The 27,437-nt window shown below is 43.9% G+C and overlaps 1 protein-coding gene across 1 annotated transcript in view; it reads right to left on the reverse strand.

The window, feature by feature from the left end:
- Positions 1 to 1,035: 1,035 nt before the first annotated feature.
- PLB1 (phospholipase B1) overlaps positions 1,036 to 27,437 on the reverse strand; it is a 173,540-nt gene continuing 147,138 nt past the window's right edge. Inside the window, 9 exon segments of the mRNA XM_006835284.1 lie at positions 1,036 to 1,230; positions 2,747 to 2,821; positions 13,829 to 13,924; positions 14,354 to 14,458; positions 15,722 to 15,803; positions 17,327 to 17,421; positions 17,879 to 17,944; positions 20,656 to 20,736; positions 23,110 to 23,161. Coding sequence (XP_006835347.1) covers positions 1,036 to 1,230; positions 2,747 to 2,821; positions 13,829 to 13,924; positions 14,354 to 14,458; positions 15,722 to 15,803; positions 17,327 to 17,421; positions 17,879 to 17,944; positions 20,656 to 20,736; positions 23,110 to 23,161 — 847 coding nt within the window.

Raw genomic sequence — 27,437 nt, forward strand, 5'->3', positions numbered from 1 at the left:
TGTGTAAGGCATCCAGCTCAGGGCATGTCCCTGTTGTTGTTATTAAGTGCTGTCGAGTCTATTTTGACTCATAGTGACCCTGTATAGGATTTCTCAGGAACAGCTGGTAGGATTGAACAACTGACCTTGTGGTTAGCAGTCCAGTGCTGAGCCTACAGCACCACACCAGGACTACAGCATTGTCCTTAGTGGGTGCTAAATAAATGTCCCCATTATGACACCAGACTCTGGTTTTCTCTCAGAAACCTGGTCACATAGGAATAGGAATCTTTTCCTCAGGTTAACACTTTGGGAAAATGAGGTAGGTGATATGTGAGGCATTCATGAGTGTTCCTTTTATTTCTTTAAAATGTCATTTCAAAATAGTTTTATTTTAGGAAACGTTTCCCAAGGAACTCCTCCTGTTTTCTGAAGACATCAGACACATTTACTACCAAAGTCTGGTACTTAATTACACACTGTCATGTAGCTCCTTAAATTCTGAAGGTGTTTGTCTTCATGGCCAGGCCATGGCAGGTCCCACCTTTGAGGTAGCACAATGCCCTTCACTGTTCTGAGTATGAAACAGGTGCCTAACAAGTATGTATTTGTTGGGTTGAATTGAAAGGTGACTAGTGAGCTCCAAAATTCGTCACCGCATGGTGCGCAATGTTTTCCCGACCTTTACAAGAGTGGGTTGACGTGGAGCTGATGTCATACCGACAATGAGACTGATGGGTGAAGTCCTTCTCTGACTTGCCAGTACTCAGGTAGGGCTGGATGAGAGAGGATATGAGGGGTGCCCAGCTCCCACACCAGAGCTGCACAACAGATGAAAAGCAAATGCTTCAGGCAGACTAACTCAAGAATAGAATGGCTTTTGGCCTTTATTTAAACTTGTCAATTTCAGGAGTGCAGTTTCCAGTACCCAAGGAGTCGTGACTGTCCCCTTTGTGTCTCGTGGTCTCTCTGTGGTGAATGGGGGTGACAGAGGTAGCGGGGCTAATGAGGAGTGTGGCTGGGGATCTCAGGATGAGAACCTGCAGACCAGGAAGTCTACAGTGCTCGACTCATTGGAGGTTCTTCCTTGTATCAACGTCTCAAAGCAGTCCATATCATCACCACACCAACTCCAACCGCAACACCGATTCCAAATGTCAATGGCAGAGCCCAGTTGAGCACATTGGAGTGTTGTTTAGCCTGGACTGGAAGTGACTGACTATTCCTCAGGGTATAAAAGTAAGGATGGTCCTGTGGAGGAGGAGAGGGAGAGTCAGGGAAAGTCAGGGGGGAAGGGCTCTGAAAACCATCTGTCACCTACCTCAGGCTTGTTTAGTCCTCACCTCTGAGAGAGTATAAAAGACTCACATATTTTCACAGCTCTTCCCATGTGGAAGAATCTTCCGTTTGTACTGTGCCCAAATCTTCTGAGTAAGAATGGATATCCTACAGAGGCAGCACTCTGCCTTTTGTTCCTTACCAGCATCTCATTTCCTATCTACCTAATTTTCAAAGATTGTATTCCGTACCATACAGGATATCCATGGAAGAGAGGCCTGGGAAGCCAGCTAGAGCCCTCACCTCTGTTTCTCCTGTCACCCCTGGACAACTACTGTCATCTCAGGAGCACCCTGGGATCAGGCAAGGTAGACATGGAAGGACAGCTGGCTCTGGAGTAGATTAGAGGACCTATAGTGAGAAGGGCTGGGAGAGGAGGCATGGCTTCTTTTCTTCCTCCCACCTCTCTAATTTTCTTACTCTTGGAGAACAATAATCAAGTACCTGCTATATTGAACCTTGTGATCAGAGCAATGGTGAGTATTTGAAGGCTAATCCAGAATATTCCTCATTGTTCAGTAGAGACATGAGCAGAAACAATCACATCTTAAAGGTGGAAGAACCAATGTCTTATGAGAGGTACAAACAGAAAAGAGAAATCAACACAGGTGTGTGTCTAGAGTGGCTCTCAGAGAGAGAAACATCTGGGCCTTGAAGAATGTCAGCATTTTCTATAGGCAGAGATGGAGGATGGCCCTCCAAGAGGAGATAATGGTAGTAGTCAGAGCAAGATACAGATACTCGTGGGGCTTGTCGGGAAAGTTGTTCTATTTATCAGGAACAGAGAGTGTGCAAAAGGCAAGTGGGTGAGGTGAGCCTTCTCTCTGGACTATGCTCTCAGTAGGGAGTGGGGACCAAGGAAAGGGTCCAAGCAGCTGTGGAGAAGATTGGAGTTACTTTCTAGCAGCAAGCATAGGACGAATGGAAAAGGGACAGGGGAAAACAAACTGGGGAGATGAGTTATGAGCAGACAAGTGTGGCAGTGTGGTGAGAAGGAAGAGGATCGTAAGGTCTGAGAACAGACATGGTGTTTTATTTATTTTTGCCTCCCAATCCTTAGTTCCTAGTATGGTGGGTGGTATGAGAAAGCTACATCAAACGTGTTTAAGGTGAGAATGTGTCAGATCCCTAAGAAGTGATGGTGACTCAAGATATTTGATCAGTGCTTGTTAGTCAGTCCCCCATGAGTGGTTCTTCTCACTTCAGATAGACCAGTTGGATTCTCCCTCTCCTCACTCCATGGCTGCCCGCACCCTGAGGAACAGTGACATTTCGGTGGCAGGGAAGAGAGGTGAGATTTGAGAATGATGGCCAAGAATGAAGATGTCCACTGACAAAGCCTTCCAGAGGACTCCTCTGTGTGTCCACGTGGTGACATCCCCACCCCTATGCCCAGGGAACAGATGAGGCAGGCAGAGCTATTACTCACAGGAGAGGGGCACTTGAGTTTGGTTCGGCTGTAGGTGAAGTTGTTGAAGGTTGTCTTCTGGCCTACTGGTTCCAGCTGAAGAGAGAAAAAGGAGAGCACGATTTATCTTTAAAGCTGGGAGAGACTTCCCTGACAGAGGAGGTATCACACACAGTTTAGAAGGATAGGTTGAAGCCAGTAGAGTTGGCAGTACCTGTGACAGACCCAGGCTGGAGCTAGGCATTGGACTCACGGATTCACAAGTCAGAGTTCATCGGATCATGGTGGGACTCTGAGTCTAACCCTTTGGGCTGATCAACAAGGAAAGTGAGGCCCAGAAAGAGATTAGTTCAGACTTCAGAGCTAGTACATGGCAGGGCTGAAACTGGAGCCTCCAACTCCTGGCTTCTCTCTCGTGGATGGCTGTGATGGCAGACACTCTTTATTTTCAATATTATTAAATGGTGATGCTCAAATTTATGCATGTATGGGGGTAATCACTTGATTTTTTTTTTTTTTAAGGTTTTTATAGTGAATTGAGTGAGAGTTTACAGGGCAGATCATCAGTTTTGCATTCAACAAATCATACAATAATTATAATCTCCTCCATGTACCATCAGTATTTCTCTCTACTCACTTTAACTTTTTTTTTTTTTTTTAACACTCAGGTATATATAATAATTGACCAAAGGGCACATTCTGCAAGTCTGCCTCCTGGCCACCATCTCTCAATCCCTCTCTTTCCATGAATCTAGAGTCCTCAGCTGCTCCCTCTTTCCATGTCCCCATCTCTGCTTCCATCTCTGGTATCACTGTTTCTCTGGATAATGTCCCGCATTCCATTTGTGCTCTTCTCCCTGGATGGTATTAGGTCCTCTGTTTCTGGACTGTAAGATTAATTACTTCCCCATTTTTTGGTTACAAAACTACTACCTTTACAATTGTGACAGTTGCAATTAGTCATGATAACAGTTACTCACTATCGAATTATAAGAATCTTATCCCCATGTCTTTTAACTAGACCCATCTAGACGAGATGAAAACTTTTCAGTGGGGATTTTCTTTCCCCACACACTATTAAACTAAACTCCCCCTTGAAACCTTGTAAGCCATTCACTTTGTGCCTTTATCACCACTTCATTTTAGGTAGCCAGTGTCTAAGTTGCCCGTCCCTATCTATCCTGTGTACAGAGGGGATAGCATTGATACTTGATGTGAAGATGCCTTCCCTCTCTATTGGTATTTAGAGTTACCGCTTCCATTAGCATAGGTCAAGTTCATCAAACTGTAGTGATTTACACTCATTTCCTTTATCAAAAATAGTTTTGTTCTTTATTTTTTTAAATCTTCCTCTAGCCGACTCCATGGCACATAACAACAAAAACAACAGTCGAGTTCTGATTATCAAGCTATCGAGACTAAGTGAAATGGGTACTATCTGCAAGTTTGAGTGTTCTTGTGCAAATCCTCTCACTTCATATCAGCTGGATGCTTCACTCTCAGCTCTAGCCCTCTGTGGCTATGTCCTTGTCCATGGGCTCAGGTGTTGCCAGGTCTCCTATATTTTAACCTAACTCCTTCAAACCAAAAGGATCCCTGGTGGTCCAGTGGTTAAGCACTCAACTGCGTAAAGAAAAGTTGGTGGTTTAAACCCATCAGCTACTCCATGGGAAAAATATGTGGCCGTCTGCTTCCATAAAGATTATAGACTTGAAAACCCTAGGAGGCAGTTCTAGTCTATCCTATAGAGTCTTTATGAATCAACATTGATTCTACAGCAAAAGATTCTTCAATCCTGCAACCCCTCTAGCTACCTTCCTTCATTATTCTTAACTCTTTGAAAAGGTTTTCTGTAGTCATCGACAAACCAACTTCCCGTTCTTTCTACTGCCCATTCCAATTAATCTTTACTCTCTACCTGAAACTCTGGTCAAGGTCACCAGTGACTTCTATATTGCCAAATCCAATTGTCACTGTTTTGTCTTCAGTGTTCTTGATTTCTCAGGAGCATTTGTCAAAGTTGATGCCTTTCTATTGAAACACTCCTTTCCTTGGCTTCCTCCTTTTTAAATGACCTTCCTCTTTACCACTGTCTCTCCTTTTCATCTCTTGCATTGTCAAAGGTTGGAATGAAAACTCTGTTGTTGTTAGGTGCCATGGAGTCGGTTTTGACTCATAGTTACTTTATGCACAACAGATGGTTCTGCGCAATCCTCATTAATTTTTGTTACATCTGAGCACATTGTTGCTGCCACTGTGTGAATCCATCTTGTCAGGAGTCTTCCTCTTTTTCAATGACCCTCCATTTTACCAAGCATGATGTCCTTCTCTAGGGACTGGTATCTCCTGATAATATGTCCTGAGTATGAGAAATGAAGTCTTGCCATCCTGGAATCTAAGGAGCACTCTGGCTGTACTTTTTCCAACACAGATTTGTTTGTTTTTCTGGCATTCCATGGTACTTTAAATACTCTTCTTCCACACCTTAAGTCAAATGCATCATTCTTCTATGGTCTTTCTTATTCATTGTCCAGCTTTTACATGCATCTGAGGCAAATTACTCGGTCAGGCGCACCTTAGTTCTCAAACTGTTATCTTTGCTTCTGAACACTTTAAAGAGGTCTTGTGCAGCAGAGTTGTCTAGTACAATACATCATTTGATTTCTTGACTGCTGTTTTCATCAGTGTTGATTGTAGATCCAAGCACAATGAAGTCTTGGATAATTTCAATCTTTTCTCCATTTATCACAATGTAATTTATTGATCCAATTATAAGGATTTTTGTTTTCTTTACATTGAGGTGCAATTCACTTCGAAGACTATGTATGGTCTTTGATCTTCATCAGCAAGCGTTTTAAGTCCTCTTCTCTTTTTCAATAAGCAAGATTGTATCATCTGCATATTCTAAATTGTTAATAAGTCCTCCTCCATTCCTGATACCACGTTCTTCTTCATGTAATCCAGATTCTCAAATTGTTTGTTCAGCATACAGATTAAATAAGTATGGTAAAAGAATACAACCCTGGCATACACATTTCCTGACTTTTAACCAGTCAGTATCCCCTTGTTCTTTTCTAATATTCACTTTGTTAACTGTTCTAGAATACCCATTCTCTGCAATGTTATCCATAACTTGTCATGATCCACACAGTTAAAAGCCTTCATATACTCAATAAAGTACAAGTAAACATCTTTCTAGTACTATCTGCTTTCAGGTAAGCTCTGATATCAGCAAATGTACCCCCAGTTCCAGGTCTTCTTTCGAATCCATCTTGAATTTCTGGCAGCTCCTTGTTAATGTACTGTTGCAACAGTTTTTGAATTATCTTGAGCAAATTTTACTTGCATGTGATATTAATGATATTGTTTGATGATTTCTGTACTCTGTTGGATCACCTCTCTTTGTAATGGGTGAAAATATGTATCTCTTCCAATTGGTTTTCCAGGTAGCTGTCTTCTAAATTTCTTGGCATAGATGAGTGAGTGCCTCCAGTGCTGCATCAGTTAGTTGAAAGATTTCAATAGGTATTCTGTCAATTCCTGGAGCCTTGTTTTTCAGCAATGCCTTTAGTTCTTTCTTTAATACCATTGGTTCTCAGTCATAAGTTACCTCTTGAAATGACTGAACATCAACCATTTCTTTTTGGTTCAGAAACTGTATTCTTTCCATCTTCTTTTGATGCCTCAATCAATATTTTACACATAGAATCCTTCAATATTACAAGTCGAGGTTTGGACTTTTCCTTCTGTTCTTTCAGCTTGAGAAATACTGAGCATGTTCTTCTCTTTTGGTTTTTTAACCCCAGGCCTATACATATTTCATTATATAATACTGGACTTTGTTTTCTGGAACTGTTCTTTGAAATTTTTTTGTTCAACTCGTTTACTTCTTCAGTTCTTCCATTTACTTCAGCTTCTCTATGTTCAAAAGCAAGTGTCAGAGTCTTTGCTGACATCCATTTTGGTCTTTTCTTTCTTTCCTGTCTTTTTAATGACTGTTTGCTTTCTTTCTATATAATGTTCCTGATGTCACCCTACAACTCTTCTGGTCTTTGGTCTTTAGTGTCTAATGCACCAAATCTGTTCTTAGAAGATTGCTAAATTCAGGTCATATTTTGGCTCTCGTGTACTTGTTTTAATTTTCGTTAGCTTCAGCCTGAACTTGCATATGAGCAATTGATAGTCTGTTACACAGTCTGCCCCTGGTCTTGTTTTGGTTGATGATATTGAGCTTCTCTTGGAGTCCTGGGATGGTGCTGTGGGTTAATGTGCCAGACTGCAAAGCTGTTTGAACTGCAAGGCTGGTGGTTCAAGCTTATCAGCTACTCCTTGAAAACCCTATACAGGGTGGCTATGGGTCAGAACCAACATAATGTCACTTAGCAACAACAACAATTGGGCTTCTCTGTTATCTTTTCTTCCCACATACATAGTCAATTTGATTTCTGTGTATTCCATCTTGTGAATTTCATGTGTATAGTCACCTTTAGTTTTGTTTAAAAAAGATATTTACAACGAATAAGTCTTTGGTCTTGCAAAATTCTATTATGGCAACTCTAGCATCATTTTTTATCACCAAGGCCATGTTTTCCAATGACTGATCCTTATTGTTTCCAACTTTCACATTAAAATCACCAGTAATTATCAATGCATCTTGATTGTATATTTGATTAATTTCAGACTAAAGCAGTTGGTAGAATTCTTCGATTTCATCATCCCTGACTTTAGTGGTTGGTGAGTAACTTTAAAGAATAGTGGTATTAACTGGTCTTCCTTGTAGGTCAATGGATATAATACTATCACAGATAGCATTGTGCTTCTTGAAATGTTGCCTAGGGTTTGGCAATTGGTGTTGTTGTTTAGCCATCCAGTTGGTTCTGATTCATACTGACCCTGTATAGGGTGTCCGAGGATGACTTGTGGATTTGAACTGCTGACGTTACATTTTGTAGTTCAGTGTTTATCCCACAGCACCATTGGGAGTTGGCATAGGTTGACTGTTTCCTACCTACTTTTTCTGTAGAAAATCTCAGCTGTGTGCTTTTGAATGCCACCTCTATGCGAATGTCCCCCAATTTTATGTAAGTCTTTAAGGAGGCAGACTACCACATCATGCTCCCATAGAGCAGCTGGTAGATTTAATTGCTGAACCACGGTACCACAAGGCCTTCATAACACACGTGGTGGTTGTGTGCTGTGGAGTTGGCTCCTATTCATAGCTACCCTGCAAAGGGTTTCCAAGACTGGAGATCTTAAATGGAAGCAGAAAACCTCATCTTTCTCCCTTGGAGTGACTGGTAGATTCCAACCTCTGACCTTGTGGTTAGCAGCTCTGTTTATAATCCACTATGCTACCAGGTTTCCTTAAGCACAACGTACTTCCCATGTTCAAAACAAGTTTTGATTTCCCCCTCCAAGCCTATTTCTCTCTATCTCCTCAACCATCCACCCAATTTCTCAGACCCACAACTCAAGGAGTCATCCTGTGTGCTTCTTTCCCATCACCCATCTATCAATATGAAGCATATCTTCAATCTGCACACTTCTGTCTTCACTGCCATCACTCTGGTCCCTGCCACCGTCTCTCGCCTGGGCTACTGCAGCCACCTAACAGTCTTCCTAGTTTCAGTCTTACCTCCTCACAGACCGTCTTGTACACAGTGGTCAGAGAGTAACTCAGACCCGATCACTCTCCTGCTCCACTATCTGGTCCCTGCCTTTCTCACTGACTGCTCTCACTTTTCTCCAGTCACACCAGCCTTTATGTTTCACTTTAAGTTCACTCCTGACTCTGGGCCCATGAAGGTCCTGTTTCCTCTGGCTGGTACCTTCTGGCCCACACTTGTGTATGTCTGACAACCTCTTGACATTCGGTTCTAAGTTCATATGTCACGTCTTCAAGGTCTCCCTGCTGTTGTCTGTTATATCGCCATGCTGTATTTATTTACATTTAAGCTCTGAATGGTCAAAGTTTACATTGATTATTGTTACTTGTTATCTTTCTTTCCCCCACTAAAGCATAAACTCCATGAGAACAGGGTTGTTCTTTTCTTTTTCACTGCTATATCCCCAACAACTGGAACCGAACTTAAAACATAACCCACCACAACCACACACACAGAAAAAAATACAAAGAACAACAACAAAAATGAATCCCACTGCCATCAAGTGAATTCTGACTCCTAGTGACCATGTAGGACAGACTAAACTGTCCCATAGGGTTTCTGAGGCTGTAAATCTTTACAAAGATGAGCAAGCCGCCTCATCTTTCTCCCACAGAGCAGTTGGTGGGTTTGAACCATGGAGTTGAACTACTGACATTTCAATAGCAGTTCTGTGTGACCTATGAACTGAGAACTGACTGTCAAGGGGGTGTCAGACTTAATCCACTGAGCCACGTAGTCATGCTCAATAAATAGTTGCAGCCACTCCTTAGAAAACCCTATATAGGGTTGCTATGAGTCAAAATCGACTCAATGGCATGGAACAACAACAACAAAAATGACTGGAAGGATGAGTTGAAGTCATGAAAACATGAATAAAGAAGCTGCAGGCTGGAGGAGCCTGAAGCTGGTCACAGGAAATGGAGCTATTTTTCCTAGAGTGGTGTGGCACTGTGTGTTAATGTGCTAGACTTCAAGTTTGGTTTGAACCACCAGATAAGCAGTTCAAGCTCACCAGTCACTCCTTGGAAACCCTATACAGGATCGCTACAGTTCAGAACCGACTCCATGGCACTTAACAATAACAACAACCTTGTCTAAGCTAGGCACTGCTGATACCGATGATGTAGTAAATAACATGACTAGGCCTGGGAGGGTATGATGGAGCAAGGCTGACCACTAGCCTGCCCTGGGGATTCAGAGATGGTTCCTGTAAGAGCCGACACCTGAGTTGATTGTAGAGGCAGGCAGGCAGGCAGGCAAGAGTTAGTCGGGAGAAAATTCTGGGAAGTGAAGTCCAAGAGAAAGGGATGGGCCAGAGCAAATGCCCAGCCCAGCACTGTGAATGGCATGGGTGGTGCAGGAAACTTCCTGAGGCTGAGTGTTACTGGACTGCACAAAGCAAGGCAGAGGGTGACGGGAGTGGCAGCCAAGTCCCAGAAGACCTTGTAAGCTGTTCACGGGCTTGACCTTCCTCCTCTGGTGGTGGAAAGCAGCGGTGTGATGGGGTCAGATTTTCATTTATACAGATTATGTGGTAGCTCCATGGGGAACAAATCTAAGGCAGGGGTTTGCATACTATGCACATTAAAATCACCTGGGGAGTTTTAAGTGACGCTGAGCCCAGCTCCCACCCAAGACCAATTAACTAATTAAATAATAACCTCTGGGAAGGATGCCCAGGCACATTTTTTTATTATATGTACCGTAAACTTTTTAGTGATGTTATCATACATACAAAAATAAGTACACATCATAAGTTGGCAGTCAGTAAATTTTGATAAAGTGAATATACCCAGAATTTACATTAAGAAATACAACACCGTCAGCACCTAGAAAGGTCCTTCCTCACCGTCTTCAAGTATTATATCCCCTCCCACCCAAGTAAAAGGAACCATCTACTGACTTCTAACCCTATATGTTAATTTTTCTAGATGCAGAAATTTATATATATTGTTGCATGCTACTGGAGTTTATTCTCATTGCTATATGAATGTACCACAATGAACTGATCCATTCTACTGTTGATAGACTTTGGTAGAGTTTCCAGTTTGGGGCTATTAAGAATAGTGATATTTTTAGAGTCTTCTAAAGTGGTTGTAGGCACTCACTGTTTCTAAAAGTGCCCAGGTGATTCTAATATGCAGACAGGCCTATTCTAGACAGAAAGAACCCTGGCAGTGTAGTCGATTATGAGCTGGACTGCTTACCACAAGGTTAGCAGTTCGAATCTGCCAGCTGCTCCACAATAGAAAGCTGAGGCTTTCTACTCCTGTAAACATTTACAGCCTTGGAAACCCTGTACCCAGTTGCTATGAGTCAATACCAACAGCACACAACCTCTCTTGCCACCAGGGGAAACACGGAAGCCAGTTAGGGAGACAAGCTGTTACCCAGAGCCTGGGGAATTGCAAATGTTAGCCCAGAGTAGGATTTAGACCCAAAAGGGAGTGGGCAGCAATGGAGGAATGGTGGTGGTGACTCACAGCAATCCTGTATAGGGTTTCTGAGGCTGTAAGTCTTTATGGGAACAAAAAACCTCATCTTTCTCCTATGGAGTGCCTGGTAGATGCAAACTGCCAACCTTGTGGTTTGCAGCCCAACTGTACTTTGAGGGCTCCTTAAAGGAGGGATGTTGTTGTTGTTAATTTCCGTCGAGTCGATTCCGACCCATAGTGACCCTGTATAGGGTTTCCAAGGAGCATCTGGTGAGCTTGAACCACCGACCTTGCAGGTCAAACGACCTGCAGTCTGACACATTAGCTCACAGTGCCACACCAGGGCTCCTCAAGGAGGAATAGGCATAGGAAATAAGGAGCCACTCTTTATATGAAGGTGAGAAGGAAAAGGAAGAAGAATACACCCCTTGGTGCTGCTGGTGTTTATGCCTTAGGTTTAGCAAAGGTCTCAGGGGAAAGGGTCATGAGCTACTAACAGGAACAGGAAATGAAGCAGTGTAAAGTGTTTTTGTTGCCACAATAAGGTACCCCAAGACACATCAGCCAAAACCTGCAGCCACTATGTCATGGGACTCTAATTATAAGGCATGCTGTTCTTGTTAAGTGCTGTTGAGTTGGTTTCAACTCACAGCGACCCTGTATAGGGTTTCCTAAGAGTGACTGGTGAGGTTGAACTGCTGGCCTTGCAGTTCAAACCGACCTTGTAATTCAAACCAACCTTGCAGTCCAGCGCATTAGCCCTCAGTGCCACACTACATATGTGTGTTTATTGTGGTGGGAGAAGGGTAGCTGTGTATTGCTATGGCTAAGGGCACTAGGGAAGAATGTGGGAAACCTGAGTTCTAATACTGGCCCAGCCAAAAGCTGATTACATACCTAATCTCTCTGTATTCTGGTTACAGGGAGTACTGGCTAGATGACCTTTAAGATTCTTTCCAGCTCTAATGACCTATTATTTATTATATGTCACTCTAGGGGTGAACTTTCAGCAAGATATTCATTCTAACAAGTGGCATGATGCTAGTTTTGTACATGAGATAGTTTTAAATGAAAACATTGTACTATATAATTGTTGTTACTGTTGTTAAGTGCCATTGAGTTGGTTCCGACCCATAGCGACCCTGAACAGGGTTTCCAAGGCTGTAAATCTTTATGGGAACAGAAAACCTCATCTTTCTCCCACAGAGCAGCTGATAGTTTTGAACTGCTGACCTTGTGGTTCATCGTAGCCCGATTCGTAACCACTACGCTACCAGAGCTCCTTATATATACTACATAATTATTTCCCCAAATTATATAGCATGGATGATTTTAGTTTTGTTTGTCATTGTTGTCACTGTTTTTTAAATTCGGAGTATGAGTGGAAGAATAATGGCTGGGGAGTCAGGGACGGTGCTGTATTGCCACCAATGCGGTGCTTGGAGTGCTCTAGACCCTGCCCACTGACCTTTATGAAATAAAAGCTTCTCACCTGTGTGTATGGGAAGCCTCACCAAGCTTTTTGGAAGAGAAGGCCAGAACTGCATTGTTCATTCACACAGAAACAGACCCAAGGACCCTGTCAAGCCTGAATCATCATAAAGCCATTGAGCCCCAGAAGACTCTGGAAACATCTTGGTTTTATTCAGGCTGAATCCCACTCAGGGCAGGCAGGCTGAGAGGGGAAAAAGAAACACAAAGTGTTTCTAGCCCTTAGAATTTGTAACCTTCCCTAAGGCCTGGGAGGGGGGCAGAACCAGGACAGGAATAGATTACCTGCTCTTTGTGGGGTATTGAAAAGGAATGAAGACACATGACTAAGTATTGAAGGACAACTGGCCTGTGAAACAACATCTACCCAAGAAACATAACTGCCTTCAGCCATGACAGTGTACAAACTCTGATTAAAACAATTACTGTGGGGCTCGGGTGGGTGGGAGGAAACTAAAAGATGTTGTGACTGCAATTCCGAGTCCTGATCTAAAGGAGTATGATGAAAGTTTCAGGAGTGGGCAGATTTGTGATGTCAACATGAAGAAAACCAAAGTACAGGAAGGCTGAGTCTACAATTAAGTTGGCCAGAGATAAAGTCTGCTTACATGCTATTCTGAAAAAAAGAGGCTGCCAGAGAGGAGGAGGTGGTGTAGCCAAGGAGAGAGTCAATATTGTGAGTCAGCCGAGGAAGCTACTGGACGCATTGGATGGGCTGGCAGGTGTGGGAATATTTGCACAGTGGTGGTTGGCAGAGACAGCACGGGCCAGAAACTGCAATAAAAGGAGTCGAGTGTGGATTGTTTAGTCACCAGGGGAGAAATGAGAGAACATGCAGGCCAGTGGGGATTGGGTTACCCACTGAGCCAAGATCAAAAGATGTCTTTTGATTGGGAAGGCATTTCATTTGCTCTCTGCAAGAGGATACAGTTATCAAGGATACTAGGAATGTTCTGTGTGGAGAACAGTGAGTGGCCAGCGTGTGACATACAAGGTCAGCTGTCCCTGTGGTCCCTGGGCTGCATGTCTATACCATATGTTCCTCTCCTCCCCCATCACAAAGGACTATGAACTAGATGGCAGTCTGGGAAATGAGGCTGTGGCGGCACTTGTTGGTGTTTAAAAGAAATAATAGTTTGGAATAGCTGAGACTGGAGTGAGACATTTGTTGAATGCTGATTATGGTGCTGAGCACACTTATCATGATGCATTTTCTATGACTTCTATGTGAATCTCATTGTTTTGTAGCTGTTGATACAGATGGCCAGAGAGATCATTTGCCCAAGGTCATGTAGCAAGGGGTTGATATCTGCATCCAGCTTGCTTGATTACAAAGTTATACCCCCTGTAGCACCTAGGCAATGGCTGTAAGAATAGAATGCAAATATTCGCATATTTTTTGGAAATCATCTTTGGAGATAAAGAAGCTATGGTGGCTAGTAGGTTTGTTACAGTGGGAATCAGTCAACATCCAGGGGTTGCCTTTTGACAACAAGCCCTGGGTCACTTACCATGTTATTCCAGAGTGCGATGGCCATCTCAGCATGACCACGTTCTGAGAAGTAGAGACAGTTCTCAGAGAAGAAGGTGAGGTCATCACGGCCTCTCTGTGACCAAAGGCAAGAGGATCATTTCTTGGGAAGAGTGCCATCGTCCCCTCCTCCACACCCCACAGCAGGCACACACCCTTCCTTCACTCATTTAACTCTGCTGCCAGTGGCTCAGATACTGGTAAAGAAACTAAATGGATATGAATTTCCAGCTTTTCATTCTATCCCAATCCAGCAAATCCTATCCCTGGGGAGCTTGGTCCCTACTGATTATTTCCTTTTGCTCCAAGTACACCCAAGTTTCAATCATTAAAAAAAAAATTAAATAAATAAATAAAAAGCAGAAAGGCAGATAAAGCAACCCATTAGGAACCCTCTGAGAGAATCATGCTCAGAAAGAATCCACTTAGAGAAGAAAATCTCTCTCCTAAGATAAGGCCTCTACACACGAGCATCACTAGCATCCTAGCAACACCTGTAGCTTACGTTATTCAGTGGGATGAAAGTGTTTTGGAAGAAGGGTTGTACAACAACTGCAAAGTCTTCCCGCTGTGTGTAGTTGTGCTGGTAGGAGATCTTGGAGAGATCATTCTGAGAAAGGGGAGAGAGACTGATTAACCCTCCTAGCAAGGTTTAGACATTCTGTTCCTGCTGCTTTCGGTTGGTTGAGACAGGAGTCAAATCAAATCACCTTAGACAAAGGTCACTAAGAGGCTATATACAAACATCCCATTAGCCTTGCACCATTTGTGAGCACCTACATCCCGAGGCTCTATGAAGGACTCTCGGGATCAAAGATGAGTTGGAACCCCCGCTTGGAGAAGCTCACCATCTGGATGACCCTACTCAGTTCCATTTTGAAGCCTCCATAAGGTGGGTCTGAACCACTAACCAGACTGCCTGGGCCAAAGGCCTCGACTGTTCTCACTACAAGAGGAAAATTAGGGCACTTGACTCCAGATCAGGTCCAGCTCAAGTGTAGACTTTCAACATAAGCTCCCCCAAATACTTAGGAACTTTGTGGCATGAGTGTCTAGGGTCAGTGGATTTATTAAGTACCATAAGGTGGACTATAAAAGGGATAGACTAGATATAGTTATCATCAAGGTACTTAACTTTAACTGGGAAAGTGAGATCAGATGCGAAAACACCCGAGAGTCAGATGGGGTTTTATGGTCAGGAGAGTGCAGGCTGAATTTGACAGGAGGAGATATCTGAGGGTGAAGTTTACTCAAGGGAAGCTTCTTAGATGAGGTAACACACGCCCCGTGTATGAAGATGGAGACATTTTCAGAAAGGATCCGAATGGGAATGTTAAGAGAGAAGGAAGAGCTGGTGGTGAGAAAGTGTGGTACAGGAGCAGATAGGAAGAGGGTGGGTAGAAGGTAAAAAGACTTGGGGATGGAGGTCAGGTAGGTAAGTAGGATAAAGCTAAGCCTTATATGCTTAAGATATGAGGAAGTGCAGGGGTAGGAAGCAAAGAATGTAGCAAGGCGGTGAACACTACCCCTCCTCTCTTCTGGGTGATGGATGGCACTCGAGACCCACGGTTTTGGGTGGGAAGAGGACCCATCCCATGGAGGAGCATATTCTGGGAGGTGAGCCCTACTTACCTGTTCCAGGCTGACCCAGAGGCAAGAATTTTCTCAGTTTTCTCTTGGGTTTTCTTACTTCCCTCCCCCTAACCCTGGTATCTGGTTCACCCAGATAAATATTTCAGGGGTTGTGATCTGCCTTTAAGAGAGGCCCTTGCTCTCAGCAGGCCCTGGTTAATGCTCAGTTTCTGAGTTCTTGCTCTGAAAGTCAGGAGAAGCATCCAGCTGGGGCAGGTTGAGGATGAACTCAGGGACTCACCTGAAAATTCCAGTTCAGCTGCTTCAGTTTTTGCATATCTAGGGGCTTCTCCTGGGAGCCACTGAAGCACGTGCAGTTGCTCCTGTGAGGCAAAGAGTCTTAAGACAGAAGCTTCCCTTTGGAAAGCTGGCTCTGGCTCTGTCTGCCCAGGAGGCTGCTCTGACACACAGCGGATGCTGCTGCCCACAGGCATCCTGGACCCTGCACTGCTTCATGGAGGTGAAGAGGGTGACATGCAAGTACCTCCACAACACACCCTCAACTGACTTAGGTTGAGATCATATAGGACTGTAACTCAGGAGGGTTGAGGACTAGCAAGCAGAGAAGGTAGAAGAGTTGGCACTTGTCTCCTTTTGGAGAGGTTCCAGTCTCTGGTGGGAGAGGCTGCACATTCCTCTTGCCCCCCTCATTGTTCCTTGCCAAACCTACGGCTCCTGAGGTTTACCAAAGAAGTGGACATGTCTTTTGATACGGAATGATTCCTCATGAGCACCCAGCTGCTTAAACTTGTCCTTAGGGATCCAGACTAGAGAGTGTCTTAGGGAGCTGAGGGGGACCAAACAGCCTGAGGCACACTGACAAAGTGGAGTGTAATATTAACAGACCTTGGAGGAGTCACTGGGACCCCAGAGTCCATTGGTCACTCCCCCTGGGGGCCAGGTTCCAGCAAGAATGGGAATTAGTTGAGTGCCTTTCCAGAAAATTCATTTCACCTGAGAGAGGACTCCTCAGCCCCATGAAGAATCTCCTCCCCATACCAACAGTCACAAGAACTCTAGGGGCCTTTGGCCTCAGAAGATGACAACTTCCTGCCAGAGGACAGCTGAACTTTATTGAATTCCAGTTCCCAGTGGGAATGCTTGTCTTGTGCATAGGTACTTGCCTTCAAGCCAGACAGTCTCATCAAGCTACTATTAATATAAATAAAAGCTACTATTTACCAAGAGCTGGCTCCATACATGCCAGCTACTTTATATGCATTTTCTCTAGACCTCACAAGGAAAGTATTTTACAGGTGAGTAATTTGAGGCCCAAGGAGCTTTGGTAGCATAGTGGTTATGATTCGGGCTGCTAACCTCAAGGTCGGAAGTTTGAAACTATCAGCGGTTCCGCGGGAGAAAGATGAGACGTTCTGCTCCCGTAAAAAGTTACAGGCTCAGAGACCCTGTGTAGGGTCATTATGAGTCGGAACTGACTCCACGGTACTTAACAACAACAATTTGAGGCCCAGAGAGGTTAGATGGTTTGTCCAAGGTACCACAGCTTCTAATGGCAGAATCAAGACTTGAGACCAGAGGTAGATGTCTTGAAAGTTCATCGCCCTATGCTGCCTCCTAACACGAAGCAACTGGTCAAGGATGGACTTTGGAACCATAGACAATGTCAAGGGGTTATGGGTCACTTGGTCTGTCTCCCTCACTTTAAAGAAGACAGTGGCTTGCATACGGTTGTCACTCAATAATGCGAGGGATTTCCAGATGATCTTCCAAGTTCCTGACTAACTGCAATGCCAACTGCCTGACTTTGCCAGTATTAGTCTCACCTTGGCATCTGCAAGCCTGACTCCCCCCATAGGCTCTCCCCATGACCAGACAAAACACTTACTGAGCTGCCAGTGGCATGGTACATTTCCCGCTTTGACCCTGGTGCAAGCCAGCCAGCTCCATGACCTCTACCACATTGACAAAAGTCCTTGGAAGCTGCAGGGAGCAGAGGTGGGCTTCATTAGTCACTAGGCAGGGGGCACTGGGAGTGAGGGGGCACTGGTTATGATAGTTTCCTCAGTGAGGAAACTGAGGCCATGAGAGGGAATGTGACTTGAATGATCTCACGGAATCTTCTTCATTGTCCCTACCTTGCTCAAAGTCACATTGCTAGTAAGCTACTGGCTGCAAACCCAGGCCAATTGGCTCCAGGTACAAGTTCTTTGTCACTATACAACATGATCTCTGATCTTCAGCAGTGGAGCACATTGCTCCCTTCCTCCTGGATTGCCCAGGTGCATACTCATGGTGGGCCTTGGCTCAGTGTTTATCTTGTTGAACATGATTTGCATGGATGCACCCAGGGAAGGAACCCCCTCACACACTCAGCGAGCAGAAGACCTGCAGTATGCTGCAGTCAGGGGCTCAGGAAAGTGCAGTCACTACTTCCTACCTCTTTATAGAAGATGTCCAGGGTTTGTTGGAGGTACTGAACATACGCCTGGGCTGAGTGGGCCTCCTGTAAAAAAAATAAGTGGTTTCACTCTGAAGAGATGAAAAGGACAGTGCCCTAGGGGCCTGGGCTACTGGCAGAGTGGGTACAGAGGGACTTCTTTGGCACTGGCCAGGTTGGGAAGCCCAGCCATTGTTGCCAATTAGACTCATAAAGAGTTGCCCCTTGACCCCTACGGGACAATCCCAACCTTCACCCTGCTGCACATTATCTTGAGCCCAAAGGCAGACTCTCTGACAATGTTAGGCCCTGCCAGTTCTACAGTGCAACTCTCAGAATTCCCATTTCATCTTCACCTCAGCCTTCTTCAACTGGGTGTGTCCCCGAGGACCACACACCCTCTTTCCTCTGCGCTTTGTTGGGTCATGCGGTCCCACTGCCTGGAACCCTTTGCTCTCCACCTACCCCTAATAGCTGCTATCCCTTGTGATTCAGCTTCAGGGTCTCTTCCCCATCTCCCTACTGGAGTCTCATTTACATGTACCTTCACAGCATCCTGGGTGCTGTGTAGGTACATAGCAGGTGCTCAGAAAGTGCTTGCTAAGTAATCTCAGTCATGACTTTCTTTGGAATATGAGGAAGACAGTCACATGGTTTTGGATATAGTCCTGGACTCCTTAGTAGGTGTCAGAAGGAAACTGATATGGGAAAGTTAGTGAAGACTTGAGGTTCTTGTATGCAAATGGAAGAATACAAGTCTGTGGGAGGTGGGAGTAGAGGAATAGGCAAGAGCTCAGGTGGTCCATTACTTTCTCTTAAGACAAATTTCTGAGGTGAGGCTGTATGCTTCAGGACATAGAAAAAGTACTCCATGGACACCTATTCACTGCCGAGGTACTTGTCTTCAGTCACCAAAGGGGTGTTGGGTATTCAGAGGTGAGGGAGCAATGGGTGAGAAGACAAGTCTTGCTAAGGAATTCAGAGAGGCTCCCTGGAGGAGAGGGACCTTGTGTCTCCATCCATTTTTACCCCTCTTTCTTGCCAGGGTCATTGCCTGGGAACCAGCTTTATAATCCTTCTTAGCCCTAGGTGTGAAGGGTGTGGATGTATCAGTTGCAGGTGGAGAATAAGCAGGGAAACATTGGATGGAAGACAGTGGTGTTCTCTCATAGACAGATGTAAAGATTTTATAGACTCATTTGAAACAACAACTCCCCAGTGTGGAAACTCCATGACTCCAAGCAGTTGCAGATCCAACCGGGTTAGCACGTTATCTGATGTCAGGCCCGAGTCCAGCTAATGTATGTGATCTCTCCCTCAACTTGTCTTCTAGAGAACAGCTAACTAAACACCTGATTCCCCCCACACCCATTCTGCCTTGTGTGGGTCCAATCAAGGGGGAGGAGGGATCCCAGGAGATACACATTAAGCTTGAAGACCCTTTGAAGTCTAAGCCGTGGCTCCAGTCTGGGTTTACATAGCATGATGGGCATGAACTCTTCTCAAACTTGGCTGGGTTTATCCTGGTTGTGGCCTTTAGGCATTTCCCTGCTAAAGAGATGCTCTCGGGAGTATAAACCTACTAGCCTGAGGACATGTATTTGTGCACTACTCTTCTCACCTGCCAGGAAATTAGCCCTGATTTATGGTGGCCCCAAGTACAACACTGGCTAGTCCTATGCCATCCTCATGACTGCCAGCATGCTTGAGTCCAGTGTTGCCTTCTGCCCTAGGGATTCATCTTCCAGCATTACAGTGAGCATTGTTCTGCTGTGCTCTGTAGGGTTTTTATTGGCAAATTTTCAGAAGCAGATTTCCAGGTCTTTCTTTCTAGTCTTTTAGTCTGAATGCTTCTTTGAAAACTGTCTACCATGAGTGACCTTACTGGTATTTGATATACCAGCGGCATAGCCTCTAGCCTCACAGAAACAGGGCAAACTGACAGATGGGTGGTGAATTTGGGGGCTAGTAGAGGACGGCTCCTTAAATGAAGTATCCCACAGGTAGCTTGAGCATCACTTTTGGATTTCAGGCTCTCCTGGAACCCAAGACACAATGATGTCTAAATCCCTATGGGCAGTCAAGGAGGGAACCCAGGGTAAGAGGCTTGCAAGAGCTAGACCTGTGTGTGACAGGATATTTCTCATGAAGCTGTTGGGACTTGGCCTCCTCAAGCCACAAGGAGGGATCAACGCCTTTCCTGCCCGCCTGGACTGCCAAACAGTTCACTGAAAACTTGAGTCAGGACAGCTGCCTAAAAAAGGCCAAATAAACAACAGGCAGTCCCCAACTTAGTACAAGATGTATTCCTAAAGTTACGACTTCCAACAGTTTGTTAAGTGTGGGTCTGTTTCACCATAGAAACAACATTCAGAATGGGATTGGTTTCCTAGGCCAGACCACTAAAGTTGGTTAATTTGTGATGTCCCTGAGGGGCAACACTGTCAGGACTGGTTCAACTTTATCCATCCTCTGTTTATACCATAGTTTTGATCTCCTCCTCCTCGCTGCCTAAACAACAAAACTAAAGAGGAGTAGGGGAACTGAAGAAAGAGCACAGTCTCTCTCCCAGGGGCCACTCAGGCCATGGGAAAGGCCAGGCCTTACCTGGCATTTGTGAGCCAGGGGTCACCTGGTGAGGCTCAGGTGTCTGAAGATTAGGCAAGGGTGATTCCCATGAGAGTATTGTGGGAAGGGCCTGGACCCTGAGCAAGGATAGTGACAGAAGTGAAGCAGCTCCGCTCCTCAGATCCCTGATAGGGTTAACTTGAGCATACCGGATTCTCGCAGTAATAGCACAAGTCGTTGCCCCCAATGAAGAGTGTGATCAACTTCCAGTCTTTCTCCAGGTTGATTTCCTGATGGGACAGAAGATCCCAAGTTTAGGCCTTGGAAGAGTCACATGCAGGTAATGCTCACCATGCCAGACACCCTCCCCGCCCCCCACCCCCACACACCTCCTGAGTCCTTTGATTTTCCTTAGGTCACAGAGGAAAGAAGACACGACATGAGGCCTTCCCAACCCCACCTTGGCGCCTGGAGAAAGAGCTCCACAGAGAAAACTGTGTATATGCATGTGTGTGAGTGTCTTGTGTATGTGTGTGCATGTGTACATGTAAGTGTGTCTGCTCACACCATGATAAAGGGCTCTTTTCCCTTTGAAATAATCTTCAGAAAGCTGGAGTCCATGATGAGATAGAGAGTGCATGTGTTCCACACTTTCTTGAGCCCATGAAAGGATAAGTGGATTAACACACCCCTGAAATATGATCTCCAGGCTCTGAAAGGAGCCAGGGGCAAAAAATGTCTCTAGAAGCAAAAGCAGCAATACATCAACAGGAAGCTGCCAGAAATTCAAGCCCAATTCAGCTGAGGACATGGAACTAGGAATGCCATTGCTGATGTCAGATGGATCTTGATTGAAAGCAGAGAATACCAGAAAGATGTTTGTTATGCAACAGTGTGGATCATAACAAACTATGGATAACATTGTGAAAAGGGAATTCCAGAACACTTAATTGTGTTCATGAGGAATCTGAACATAGACAAAAAGGTAGTCATTTGAGCAAAACAAGGTGATATTGCATGGCTTAAAATCAGGAAAGGTGTGTGTCAGGGTTGTATCTTTTCACCATACTTATTCAACCTGTATGCTAAGCAAATCATCTGAGAAGTTGGACTATATGGAGAAGAACATGGCATCAGAATTGTTTTTGTTAAATGCCATTGAGTTGGTTCTGACCCATAGCAACTCTGTATAGGGTTTCTAAGGAGCGAGTGGTGAGCTTGAACCACCGACCCTGTGGTTCAAACTGACATTGCAATCCAGCACATTAACCCACAGTGCCACACCAGGATACAACCTTGCTTGCTGAAAGTGAAGAGGTCTTGAAACACTAATGATGATCAAAAAAGACTTAATAATGAAGATCAAAAGCCTGTACTATGGATTGTACTTCAACATAAAATTTAAATTCTCACAACTGGCCCAATAAGCAACATTATGATAAATGAAGAAAAGACTGAAGTTGTCAAGGATATCATTTTACTTGGATCCATAATTGATGTCCATGGAAGCAGCAGTCAAGAAATCAAATGCCATATTGCAGTAGGAAAGTCTGCTGCAATAGACTTCTTTAAATGGTTAAAAAGCCAGGATTTCACTTTGAGGACTAAGGTGTGCCTGACCCAAACCATGGCAGCTTTAATCACCTCATATGCATTTGGAAGATGAACAACAAATAAGGAAGAGATTTGAATTAGGGGGTAGGCAAAGAATATTAAATATTCCGTGACTGCCAGACAAAGGTACAAATCTCTCTTGGAAGAAGAATGCTCCTTAGAAGGGAGAATGGCAGCACTTTGTCTCACGTACATTAGACATGCTATCAGGAAGGATCAGTCCCTGGAGATGAACGTATGGATTAGTACAGTAGAGGGTCAGCCAAAAAAAGAAGACTGTCAACAAGATGGATTTACACAGTGGTTACAACAATGGGATCACACACGGGCCAACGACTGTGAGAATGGTGCAGGACTAGGCAGTGTTTCATTCTATTGCGCATAGGGTCTCCATGAGTTGGAGCTGACTCAATGGCACCTAACAACAAGAAGAAGCAAAAGCCCAGAGCTGCTGCTTGGAAAGTTCTTTGGGTTTGGGTCCAGGGAGGAGGAAACAAAGGGAGAATTGTGTATAGTCTGAGAGGTGCTAGGGAGGGTGTTCCAGAAGTCTGGTCAAGCAGAGAGCCTGCTTTCCTTCCAGTCACCACCATAATAGGAGTCCTGCCAGGAGTGGAATTCCAAGGCATAAACACAGAGCATTAACAAAAAGTGCTGGTGAGAAGTTTCAAGGGGCTGAGCAGGAAGAAGGAAGGATTGGAATGAGCAGCCTGTTTTTAGAAACCAGCGTTTACATAATAGGGCCCCATGGCTAGCCAACACTTGGGTAAAATGAGAAGCTGCCAGAGGCTCAGGCCACAATCTCTGTCAACTCAGCTGCATATCTCCCCATCACAACCAGCCTTTGGCGTGGTGGTGGGGAACCTGGGTCAGGGAGGGCAGGAGCCTGTGAGAAAGGCCAGCATTTCCAGAGTGCAGTTTAGTTCTTGGTGAAGTCAAGCTTAGAACAGGAGTTGCTGTGGTAGAGAGGACTCTTTTAGGGCTGTGACACCCTTCCCAGTCACTGGAGACCCTCAGCTTATTATAGGGATGGCTTGGTGCCCCATACTCACTGGATTCTTCCTCATTCGATTCACCAACTCCTGGGCCTGGGCCGGCATGTCTCTAGGCAGGAGGAAGAGAAGAGGAGGTTAGAGATGGCTGAGGATAAGGGCTCATGCTGTGGGGTTTTGACTTGGAAAGAGAGGTGTTTCTGGTAGTGAACAGTAGGGGTATGGGAGCTAGGTCATGTTAAGGATGTATGGTAAGGTTTTTGATTCTCAAGAAATCTCAACCTTGGCGTCACATTCATGTAGCCCCTGTCCACATGCTCTCCTCTACCCAAACCACCTGTTCTACTGGGGCACCCGGTCTCGGTCCTCTTTGGCTATTTGGGTTGGGATCTAGACAGCCTTGCCATCAGAAAATTTCCCTATGTTCTATCAAACGCTTGCACTGCAAGTTGAACCTGTTCATTTCTTATTCTGTTGCCTATTTAAAAAATAACCTTTTGTATGTTTGAAAAAGTCACAACCTCAAATTATCCCTCAGCACTCCCTTTCAGGCTTAATGACTATTTTAACCTTTACTTCTGGGCCCCACTCTCTTGTTCCTTAAATCCTTAAATAGTAGTAGTATTCCAATGACGTCGACAATCTCCATCCAGAACATCGAATGACACCATTTTACTTATGTTGACACCTGGGGAATAAAGGGAGACGTTTGATGTTAACTGCTATTAAGTTGGCCCCCAACTGATTCTCTGTAGTTACTTCAGCTTTCCCCACAATTCTCTGATTGCTTCACTTTTTTCCCCTCCTGTCTTTCCAACAAAACAGGATGGGAAAGATAAATATGGACAGGGTTAGTTCAGTGGTAGAATTCTTGATTTCCTTGTATAAGGCCTGGGTTCAATTCCCAGCTAATGCTTCTCACCTGTAGCTACTGTCTGTCTCTCAGGGGGGGACTGACTCCATGTTGTAGCTTACAGTGGTCTAAGAAGAAAGACTAGTGGATCGACCTTTAGTGGGGTTTTAATACCTGGTTTCATGATAACCAGGCAATAGAGAACCCCTATGGATTGCAACAGTCTGATCCACAACCAAATGAGGCTGGCACAAGAGTGGGCAGCATTTCACTCGGTTGTGTCTGGAGTCACTATGAGTGGAGGGCCAACTTAAATGGAAGTTAACAGCAATGTTCTCCTTTCATTCCCCAGGCATCTATCATAAGTAAAATGGTGCCACTTGGTGATCTGGATAGAGCTATTGTATGTCAATGGAATACTACTACCATCATCACTCAAGAAGAACAAACTGTTAATACACACAACCAGATAGATAAAATTCCAAGCTTTTCTAGGGGAAAGAAGCCAGACAAACAGAGTGAATATTCTATGGCTTCATTTATATATCATTCTGGAAAATGTAAAAAATCTGTAGTGATAGAAAACAGGTCAGTAGTTGTCTAGGGCTCGGAGTTGTTGGATGGGTGAGACAGGGATAGGAGAAGGCAGGAAAGAGGGTGAAAAAGAGCCATGAGGAAACTTTCATATTATATAGTATACATTTGTTTGTTGTTGTTGTTGAGTGCCATCGAGTCTGTTCTGACACATAGCAACCCTGTATAGGGTTTCCGAGGAGCAGCTGGTGAGCTTGAACCATCGACCTTGCAGTTCAAATGGCTTTGCAGTCTGGCGCATTAACCCACAGTGCCACAGCAGGACTCCATTATACACTTGGGAAACCATGACTAAAATCAAAATCATAAACATATCCATCATGCTTAGTATCTTGACTTTAGTAATGGTTTCCCAAGTGTAAGTGTAAAATACATAAACACTTACCAAGTTGCACAATTTTAATTTGAACAGTTATTGTATGCAAATTATATGTCAAAAAGCTGTTTGTCCCCATTGAATAGTTTTCATCTTGCCTAGATGGCGCTGGTGAAAAGAGATGCGGATAAGGTTCTTATGATTCAATAGTGAGTAATTGTTATCATGACTAATTGTGACTGTCACAACTGTAAAGGTAGAAGTTTTGTAACAAAAAGCAGGGAATAGTTAATCTTACAGTCCAGGAACAGATGACTCTAGGACCATCAAAGCAGAAGAGCACAAGCAGAATGTGGGACCCTATCCAGAGAAGCAGCGACACCAGAGATGGAGGCAGAAATGATGACATGGAGAGAGGGAGCAGCTGAGGACTCTAGAGTCATGGAAAGAGAAGGGCTGTATGCTGGCAGCCAGGAGGCAGGCCTTCAGAATGTGCCTTTTGGTTGTTTAAATGTTTATATATTCCTGAGTGTTTCTGTGTACATTCCCTCCCCCCCGCCCCCAAAATCAGAGAGAATATAATCAAATATTGTTGGATCATGATGCACTGAGGAGATTGTAATCATTGCAATGAAACAATGAATGTAAAACTGATGTTTTCCCATGTTAACGATCACTCAATTCACAATAAAAACTTAAAAAAACAAAAACAATGAAATACTACTTCAAACTAAAAAACCCCACAAAAAACAAAAGCTGTTTGTTTGTGTTTTAAAAAAGAAATGTACATCAGAAATTATATCAGCAAAGGGGATACAGCCAATGGAAGCTGCTATAGAAGTCATAGATGGAGCAGTAGGTGAATGATGGGCATTTTACATCTTGGCATGGCCACAATGAGCTGGGCACACAGCCAAGCACACAGGGTACCATCCTAGCTCTTGCTTCCCATTAAGAAAGAGTTGTTCATTCACTCCCATGGCTTAATTTTCAGCCAAGCAAGAGATTAGCATGTAAGTGTGTGTGTATGACAATACATTAGTGAGGTCCACTTACCATAGGATGGTCAACCATTCAAGATCAAAAGGGCAGCATATACCCAAGGACAAAGTTCAGAAGGCTTAAGAAAGAAGGAGTGGAGACAAGGAACACAAGGAGGAAGTGGGATAAGTGACATCACATGGAGGGGATTGCAATCATTGAGATGAAACCAATTGTATGATTTGTTGAATATTAAATTGGTGATCTGCTCTGTAAACCTTCACTCAATTCACAATAAAAAGTTTAAAAAAAATAAAGAAAAATAATACATATAGGATTGTATTTCATACACTATTGTTATTGCTGGTTATACCAGAAAACGCCAAAGAAAGCCTGCCCTAAATTAAGGTGGCCAAGGAAGTACCGATAGCTTTTTAATAAGGTTTCAAGACATGATCAGGGGGTTTACGGGTGATGAGCCCTCATGAGTCCTCAGGGGATTTAAGAATGCTTTCTTCCTACCCTCTTCCTAGTAAAGTTCTTTTCTCATCCTTCAGGCTCTGATCAAATCCTGGTTCCTTTGTGAGCCCTTCTCTGCTAGCTTATTCATCCATGCCTCCTGTGTTTCCTTCTCCTTTACTCCTGGTGGGAAGAGCCCTAAATAGGCTCACAGCACCCAGCCTCTACATTCACCGCTAAGTTGCTGTGTGGGCTTCTATAGCCACTGCATCCTGCCAGGTCTGAATCTTTCTGTCTTTTATAGGAAAACACTTAGACTAGATGATCTGAAGTCATTTCCAGGTCTGCATTTTATTTAAAATGCCCAGTTCACACATTACACTTTTCTGTTCTCTTAATTGTACTTGATGACTGTTGCCATATACTATGCTGACTTTTCCCAAAAGATATTTCCTATTTGTTGTGTCTCCTTAATTAGATTGCAAGCTTTTTGTGGTCAGGGAGTTCACCTTTTGATTCCTTTGTACTTTTTAGAAACCACCATGAGATTAATTCTTTGGTGTTCAGTAAGTTTTTGTTTATTGATTGGTCAAGAACAATTAAATGTTGATAATTAAGAGTATATACAAAAATCCAACATCCTACATTACCCTCAATGTAGAGAAACTGAAAGCATTCCCTTTGCTAAAAGGAACCAGACAAGGATGTTCTTTATCACCACTCCTATTCAATATTGTGCTGGAAGTCTTAGAGCTATAAGGCAAGAAAGGGAACTCAAAGGCATCCAAATTGGCAAAGAAGTAAAACTCTCTCTATTTGCAGGTGATGTGATCCTGTATATAGAAAATCCCAAAGATTTTTAGAAAATTATTAGAAAGATTCAGCAAAGTGGCAGGGCACAATATCAACATACAAAAATCAGTTGGATTCCTATACACTAATGAAGACAACCCTGAAAAGGAAATTAGGAAAACAATGTCATTTACAAGTCCACTTAAAAGATGAAATACTTAGGAATAAGTCAAACCAGAGAAACAAAAGATCTATGCAAAGAAAACAACAAAACACTACAAAAAAATAAAAGAGGGACTTACAAAAATGAATAATATGCCAGGCTCTTGGATAGGAAGGCTTAACACTGAAAATGTCAACACTACTCAAAGCAATCTATAGATATAATGCAAT

This window comes from Chrysochloris asiatica, unplaced genomic scaffold, assembly GCF_000296735.1.
Source record: "Chrysochloris asiatica unplaced genomic scaffold, ChrAsi1.0 scaffold00016, whole genome shotgun sequence".
NCBI lineage: Eukaryota > Metazoa > Chordata > Mammalia > Afrosoricida > Chrysochloridae > Chrysochloris > Chrysochloris asiatica.